The sequence below is a fragment of the Silurus meridionalis genome, chromosome 2 (genome assembly GCF_014805685.1).
Source record: "Silurus meridionalis isolate SWU-2019-XX chromosome 2, ASM1480568v1, whole genome shotgun sequence".
Classification (NCBI taxonomy): Eukaryota; Metazoa; Chordata; class Actinopteri; order Siluriformes; family Siluridae; genus Silurus; species Silurus meridionalis.
Window position 1 is genome coordinate 21,928,149 of NC_060885.1, and position 8,719 is coordinate 21,936,867.

Genomic DNA, 8,719 nt, shown 5'->3' on the forward strand with positions numbered 1-8,719 from the left:
ATTTGTTGAGGATTTCATCTGCAAAGCCTGCATTTCCTTATAGAGTTGGCTCATTTACTCTGTCAGCCTGGAGCATGTTACATGAGAGAGGAAGGCAAAGGGTGTAACAAAGAGTCCTTTGACATAGACGAGCCGAACTATAACAACCGCCGTGAAGATTTACCGGTGGAAAGGAGCGCAGATGAACCACAAGGTGCTGATCTTTGAACGTTCCGAGCGGTGGTGTAATACTCATTTATTGTCGCTTATTTTTTATAGGCGAGAAAGAGAAAGAGCTCAGACTTTGTTCTCGGACTGATGCCATACTGACGAACTTGGTACTCGTAGGTAATCTCGCTGGTTTTGCTTTAGACATCTGTGGATAAACACTGGATTTTGAATCAACCAGGAAAATGGGTGAGCGGTTTCTTCGGGACGTTTTGAGCTTTTACGGTGAGAACAGTTCTCTCTCGAAAACAAACCTGGAGAACTTTTTAAGCCTCATCACCTCCCGTAGAGCGCCAGCATCAGTAGACAACGAGGCCAATCCGCTCAGGAATGCAGAGGTAAAGCTGATAGGCTGTGACAGTCTACTTAATGGTTTTTTTTTTTTTTTTTTTTTACAAATACTACATTTATTTAAGACTCAATTCGACTAATTTGACAAAGTTGTTTAGTGTTTGTCTGCCCCAGAACTCCTGAATGAATTTGGACTCTCTAATGCATCTGAACTTACTGTGGACCAGCTCCAGCTCATATGTCCAGCTGTTCTTACTCAGGTTCTGCTCCCTTCCTGCCCTTTCATGGCTCCATTGACTGTAACCATTGAACCTCAAGGTTAGTGGCGTACAAAACCATTTTAGTTGCTGCGATTTGAGGATTACCACATCGGTCAAAGTGGTCACTTTGTGCATTTTTTCTTAATGTTACTGCTTAATATTGCTGTATATTATGTTCATAGTACATATATATATATATATATATATATATATATATATATATATATATATATATATATATATATATATAATTTTCATCTGTATATTATGTTCATTGTGCATACACATCTGTAAATTACTGTTTATAGTATCCCTTCTGTAAATTTCAGTTTATAGTAATAGCCATCTGTATATAATGTTCATAGTACATACACATCTGTATAATACCACTTTATTTAATTTATGTAACTCATGTAAACACTGTATATCCTGCACTTGCTGCTATTGCACTATGGTTAGACCTAAACTGCATTTCCTTGTCTTGTACTTGTACATGTGTAATGACAAAGTTGAATCGAATCTAATCTAATCCTAAATTTTTGAAAAATCCTCCCCCATGATTCTCAGTTAGAAATCACCAGTGGTGGACGAAGTACACAAACCATGTACTTGAGTTAAAGTAGAGATGTTTTACATAGTGCATCTACTTTAACTCAAGTACATGGTTGTGTACTTCGTCTACCACTGGTGAAAATGATAGGAACATTACAGCCATAATAAATCATAGTACTTTGGATACTTCAGCACATTTAAAGTAAAAATACTTCTGTACTTTTACTTTTAATGTGCTGACGTATCCAAAGTAACTTACTTTTAGCTTCTCCCATTAGGGGTCGCCACAGCGGATCATCCATTTCATGATCTGCATGTTTGATTTGGCACGTTTTTACGCTGGATGCCCTTCCTAACGCAACCCTCCCCATTTATTCGGACTTGGGACCAGCACTAAGAGTGCACTGGCTTGTGCAACCCCAATGGCTGGGGTTGGTTCCCTGACCGGGAATCGAACCCGGGCCGTACTATGATTTATTATGGCTGTAATGTTCCAATTATCATTTCTCTCACAAGACTTTTGCTTAATCGTCTTTAACCAATTCATATGGAGATTTCCAAATCTCTAGTGGACTTTTGTGAAGGAGAGTGTGAAAGAAATTGTTGCTTCACTGCTAGGATAAAAATGTAATGTTTATTCTTCAGTCTACGTCTGTACTCATGTATTGATCCCAGTCTGGATCTGCCTTTCTTTTTCAGTTTGGGGCTATAGTTTTTTGGCTGTGACGTTAATTAACCTGGCATCTCTACTAGGGTTATTCTTAGTTCCCTTCACAAAGAAATCCTACTTCCCAAAAGTGCTAACCTACTTCATCGGGGTCGCCATAGGAACATTATTCTCTAATGCTGTACTCCAACTTATCCCTGAGGTAAGAAGGGAGCTCGAAGGAATAGAAATATAATCAAATATTAATAAATATTAATTAATAAATAGTAAGTTACAGTAAAAGAAACCATACAGACAATGGGTTAACTGGTAGAAATTTGGCTAATTAAATTATTTTTAATTAACTAAACCATAAATGTACTGTGTGTGTGTGTGTAATATATACAGTACAGACCAAAAGTTTGGACACACCTGCTCATGACTATGAAAATTGTAGATTCACACTGAAGGCATCAAAACTATGAATTAACACATGTGGAATTATATACATAACAAAAAAGTGAACTGAAAACATGTCATATTGTAGGTTCTTCAAAGTAGGCATCAAGAGAATGCCAAGAGTGTGCAAAGCAGTAATCTAAGCAAAAGGTGGCTACTTTGAAGAACCTACAATGTGACATATTTTCAGTTGTTTCACACTTTTTTTGTTATGTATATAATTCCACATGTGTTAATTCATAGTTTTGATGCCTTCAGTGTGAATCTACAATTTTCATAGTCATGAAAATAAAGAAAACTCTTTGAATAAGAAGGTGTGTCCAAACTTTTTGTCTGTACTGTATATACATATATATATATATATATATATATATATATATATATATATATATATATATATATATATATACATACACACACACACACACCCACCCACAATCAAAAATATTCAACCCCCTCACCTCAATAGACAATAAAGTGATGTTGATGAAAGATAACGAAAATAAATGGAAAAATAAAACTCATGAAATAACAAACAATATTTATTGATACATATTTGAGTTATTTTGACAACAGAAGTTGACTTAACTTTGAAGTTCAAATGAAAATTGTAAGTCTTGTAAGACATGAGCATGTGCAGTATTATTCAACCCCCAGCTTCAGTACCTTGTGGAGCACCCTTTAGTTTTTATAACTTCTAACAGGCGTTTTCAGTAAGTGCTGACAAGCTTCTTACACCTCTCGATTGGACAGGCAGGTTTGCAGCTGTTCCACTGATTTTAAACTTCCTTATAATGCTCCCAATAGTGTCTCTTGGATGTTAAATCTTTTGGAAATCTTCTTATACCCAAGGCCCTTCAGATGTGATGAAATAATCTCCTCTCTCAGCTTTTGTGGAAGCTCCTTTGTCTTTCCCATGATTGCAACTCACCTTGAACACCTTCATGGTTGGGGTTTATATATGCATCACAGCTAAAGCAAATGAAGGATCGTTATAGAGTTCCCAAAGGCTTAATGATGTTTCAGCTCCACTTCAGGCCATAAAAACTGTCAGAAAGCTTTAAAAACAACAATATTATATGGGGGTTGAATAATTGTGACATGGCGATCTTAACAAAATATACTGTTACACACAAATACTACATCATACATTTTCTGTGTTGATTTTATGTATCACTAAACTCATTAAGAAGATATCCAAAGCAAAATCCTGCACTTTGGAAAGATTTTTATTTATAAATCCTTAAAACTTTTTAGGGGTTGAATATTTCTAAATGCAAGTGTATATTGTGTGTGTGTGTGTGTGTGTGTGTGTGTGTGTGTTATTATTAATTAAATTGTTTTATTTTTTTATAAATAAACAGGCTCTTGGATTTGACCCGAAAGTCGATAACTATGTGTCAAATGCGATTGGGATTTTTGGAGGATTCTACCTCTTGTACTTTACGGAAAGAGTCTTAAAAATTGCTCTAAAAACAGATCAGGAGGTAAGAGTTTAGCTACACCTGGATTCGAAATCAATTATTACTAGCCAAGTTAGAGTTCACTTTTTTTTCTTCCTCTATGCAGCTCTGCCACAACCACGTCCTTTCAATGCAGACTAATGATGTAACCATCACCAGCTTCAGCAACGATGTTATCATAAACAACATCACAAGTAATGTCATCATAAATAATGCGCACCATGAAGTTCTACCAAACAGCCCCAGTGAGAAACCAAGCCAGCCAAACATGAACCCAGCCAATGAACAGGTACACCTTACAGCAGGGGTATCAAACTCAGGCCCTAAAGCGGTCCATCCTGATAGATTTAAATGTAGTGTTTTATACATACATTATTACTTGTGTAGGTTTATCAACATTATAGTGATCCTCACACCAAACGTTCAATTTGACGAAAACGTATATAGCTTCCTGTAGATGGCAGTATAAACTCTGTAATCATGTGCATGTTAAACCCACCAGCAAATGATTACTGAGTTTATACTGCCATCCACAGGAAGCTGTATACGTTTTTGTAAAATTGAACGTTTGGTATCAGGGAATCGTTTGACCGAACTTTCCGTGTTTTTAGTGCCATCTACAGCAGGGGTGTCAAACTCAGGCCGAAATCTGGCCCGCGAGATCATATCAAATGTGTATTAGAGCTGGCCCACCAGTATGTGTGTGTGTGTATATATATATATATATATATATATATATATATATATATATATATATATATATATATATATATATATATATATATATCGCATACACCGCTAATACTACAAATCCCAGAATTCTTTGTTAGTGCGTTGGCGCGTCAGTCGAGACCTCTGAAAAACTCAGCGTACTTAGTGCTGAATTTACCCGGTGATTTACCGACTTTGAAGCCCAGAAATGCAGATTTGAACTGCTCAGTAATCCGTTTGTGGTTGACGTGGAAAGCTCACCAACCAACCTCCAAATGGAGCTGATTGAACTCCAGTGTAGAGACACGCTCAAGTCAAAGCACGACTCTGTGTGCTGCACAGTTTCCATGTTTCCTCCCAGACACACTGCTCCAACTCCGTGCCCAAGCTGCTCAAACACTCTCCATGTTCGGCAGCACATATCTGTGTGAGAAACTGTTCTCTTTAATGAAGATGATCAAAACACCACTCAGGAGTCTCACTGATGAACACATTCACTCAATCCTGAGGATTTCCTCAGCTCAGAGCCTAAACCCAAGATGATGCACTTGCATCTGAGAAGAGATGCAGGTATCTGGCTTGAAGCAATGTACATCAGAGTATATTAGAGTGTAGCAAACTGAGCTTGAATGAATGTTGTCTTTATGCACTTTTTCTACTCCAAGGCATGGACTGTTAATAGTTGAAAGATTGGTTTTTTTTTTTTTTTTTTTTTTAATTGAAGGAAATTATTATTATTTTTGGTTGTTTTGTTGTTGGCCTGTGAAAAAAAAATCGACATTAAAAAGGAATTCGAAAAGCTACAGATAGAGAGAGAGATATAATAAGAAACGAATACCACTGATGTGTGTTTTATTTCAAATTTAATTTCTCATGTGTTTATAATATTAAACTTTTTAAATTCAATGTTTATGCAAAAATAACGTTTGTTTCCTTATGAAATGGTTCAACATTACATATCTGGAGAGAAGATTTCAATAAATATTGAGTTTGGCTCGTGACTTCATCTCAGTTTTTAATTTTGGCCCACTGTGAATTTGAGTTTGACACCCCTGCCTTACAGCTTATACAAATAATCACACACCTTACCCTGAACAAATAGCATCTTTTTTTTTTTTACAATGACTCATGGCTTAATATATGCATACTAAGCCATGAGTCATTGCAAAAACAAAGATGATATTTGTTCGGGGTACATTTTCGCATACTTTATATTGTGTATAGAAAGCTAGCCTGTGATGCATAGGAACATCAAGTTACTGTTATCAAAAAGAGAACATCATGTTACTGTTATGTGGTTTAGTGTATAATGATACCTAATGATTAACAGGTTAAAGCATTTTCAATAACAATAATAGCGAAATAAAAAATTATAACATGGACTTTTATAATAAAACTATAGTGTGTTGAAAATAGATTCAACATAGCAAAAAATTATATAAAATAAGATACCAGTTAAAGGAAAGCAATTAATAAAAAAATGCTAGTATAAATATATTGTAGCAGTTAGTGAAGGGCTATGGGGAAGGCGAGCGCTAGATAATCTCAGGAATTTGGATCATAGTTCTCAAGCATATCTAAATCTCTGATAACTTTGTTCCAACCTGCTTCTGTAAATAAACTTGTGGTGAAGCAACTTTTTGTGGAACAAAACTTGTGGAACTAAACTTTAATTTACTTGCTGCTGCTGCTTTTTGCAAATGCTGTAAATAGAGAAAGGCTCCTACCTTGTATTCCATGCATGCGCAAAAAAAACCCTATTTCCGGTACAAAGCGAGAAGCCAACAGTGACTTTAGTTTAGTTTTTATAGCCATGGTATTGTTGTGTGTGTATTAGAGTTGAATAATAATAATAAAATATATTAGTTAAAAATGAATGTGTTAATGCAAAATCATTTTAACTGCACTAATTGTATTAATGCGTGATTGATTGAGTATGCATGTCTGCTTGACTATTTAAAAAAATATATATAAATAAATAAAAATACGCAAAATTAAAACCTTTAATAAAACACACATTAATTTACAATGTCCTTTCTTTACTCAGATATATATATTTAAAAAATGCACTGAAAAATACTTTTTAATCAATAAACATTTGTTTTACTGACATGCAAGTCTCAAAAAAGCACCAAAATCCAATCCACCAATATATATATATATATATGCATGTGTGTGTGTGTGTGTGTGTATATATATATATATATATATATATATATATATATATATATATATATATATATATAAAACCACTGAGACCACTGTTGTTGTAATATATATCTTTCAGTATTGATGAAGAATTTCCAAATGTGCAAGCTGCCCATTCGACAGGCACTAAAACACTCACATACATCAGAGATGTGGCTTTTTGAACTGTGTGCTGATAACAAGCCAAACGGTCCCTGTCCTCTTTTTTAATAAAAATTTCAGTTCGCCTCACCACAGAACAGTTATCCACTTTGCCTCAGTACATTTTAAATTTGCTTTGGCCCATAGAGGAAGGCAGTGTTTCTGGTAGTGGATCATGATCACGCATGCCTTATTCTTTGCATGATAAAGATTTGCTGCCGAACATGGAGACTGTTCACAGAACGTGATTTCTGGAGATGTTAATGAGCCCATGCAATGATTTCCATTACAGATTAATGACTTTATACTCCCAAACATTTTTGGAAATTAGGGTTAAATTTTCATTAGTGATCATAGTCCTAAGTGCCTGATTTCTTTTCTTTTCTTTTTTTTATGTACACAATGTCAAAGTATTTGTATGTGTCCCTGCTTATGATTAGGACACTTGCATGCTAGTGGGATGCCGCTGGCTGAGAGGGGAACGAGTTTCAAACATAAAAACGGTGGCTTGGATGATCACTCTGAGTGATGGATTGCATAATTTTATAGATGGACTGGCCATTGGGGCCTCTTTTACCATCTCTCTTCTTACTGGCTTCAGCACCTCTATAGCCATTGTCTGTGAAGAATTCCCCCATGAGCTAGGTAAGAACAAAGTCCTCAGGAATTTGTCAGGAATGGCAGGATTTTTTTTTTCTTTCATTTCTTAGCAACCCTACTGAATAATGTGCCTGTTTCAAAACTGGCCTAGTTACTCTGGCTTTCTTTCTGTTCTTTTTGCTCTCTTGTTCTCTGTCTCTAGGTGACTTTGTGATTCTATTGAGCTCTGGTATGAGTGTCCCTCAGGCAGTGTTTTTTAACCTGCTCTCTGCTATGTGCTGTTATCTTGGCTTGGTGCTGGGCATCTTGCTGGGCAGCAACTTTGCTCCAAATGCCATCTTTGCAATTGCTGGTGGAATGTTTCTTTATATTGCTCTGGCAGACATGGTAAGCCATTTACAGTATCCCATCTTAATATGAACTGTATAACTGACTGTGAGTTTCTATAATGCAGTGTTTTTGTGTATATTAACTTGCACTTTGTGGTGAATTTTAGTTTCCAGAGATGAATGAAATAATGACCACACATGCCAGAGGACGCAAAGGAAAGTTCATATACTTTTTGTTTCAAAATGCTGGCCTGCTCACTGGCTTTTGCATCATCCTCCTCATCACCATGTTTGCTGGCGACATCAATCTGGGCTGAAATGAGTTTGAAGAATAAAAGGATTAAAGGGAGCAATGAATATGATTCGGCTGCACACATCCAGGGAGCACAGGGTTGATTATACCACAAGCAGAAATGAGTGTAGAAATTTGGACTTGGACTGTATTTCTATGTTTAACACAATCATGCATTTCAAGTAACAGTGTAGTATTAGAAAAAAATTGGAATTAAAACTTTCTTTCGGCTTCTCCCATTAGGGGTCGCCACAGCGGATCATCCACATGATTGATTTGGCACATGTTTTTACACTGAATGCCCCTTCTAATGCAACCCTCCCCAATTTATCCGGGCTTGGGACCAGCACTAAGAGTGGCTGGGGTTGTTTCCCTGACCGGGGATCGAACCCGGGCCGCAGCGGTGAAAAAAATTCTAGAAAAACACTAGAAAAAAATTGGAATTGATCATTTATTTTTGTATAATACATAATATATAATGTATAGTATATTTTGCACAGGGGCACCAAACACAAAGGTGCTCATAGTTCACGTTTGTCTTCGCTAGGTTTACAAATTTG

At 36.1% G+C, this 8,719-nt stretch overlaps 1 protein-coding gene across 2 annotated transcripts; it reads left to right on the top strand.

The window, feature by feature from the left end:
- The first annotated feature begins 53 nt into the window (after positions 1–53).
- Positions 54–8,486, top strand: slc39a8 (solute carrier family 39 member 8). Of its 2 annotated transcripts, XM_046833455.1 has the most exons (9): positions 54–193; positions 328–545; positions 657–816; positions 2,010–2,179; positions 3,780–3,902; positions 3,985–4,167; positions 7,379–7,583; positions 7,741–7,925; positions 8,035–8,486. In XM_046833455.1, the coding sequence occupies exons 2-9, from the start codon at positions 393–395 to the stop codon at positions 8,182–8,184; spliced, it is 1,329 nt and encodes a 442-aa protein (XP_046689411.1). In that variant the 5' UTR covers positions 54–193; positions 328–392; the 3' UTR covers positions 8,185–8,486. The 2 variants fall into 2 exon arrangements, with proteins under 2 accessions (XP_046689411.1, XP_046689421.1); XM_046833465.1 differs by lacking the exon at positions 54–193 and having other exon boundaries at positions 408–545; positions 649–816.
- The last annotated feature ends 233 nt before the right edge of the window (positions 8,487–8,719 follow it).

Excerpts from the sequence above, each read along its gene's own strand:
- slc39a8 (XM_046833455.1), top strand. The coding sequence starts at position 393 with ATGGGTGAGCGGTTTCTTCGGGACGTTTTGAGCTTTTACGGTGAGAAC. Across the intron at positions 546-656 it reads ATCCGCTCAGGAATGCAGAG|TGTTTGTCTGCCCCAGAACT; the intron begins GTAAAGCTGATA and ends AAAGTTGTTTAG. Across the intron at positions 7,926-8,034 it reads ATATTGCTCTGGCAGACATG|TTTCCAGAGATGAATGAAAT; the intron begins GTAAGCCATTTA and ends GGTGAATTTTAG.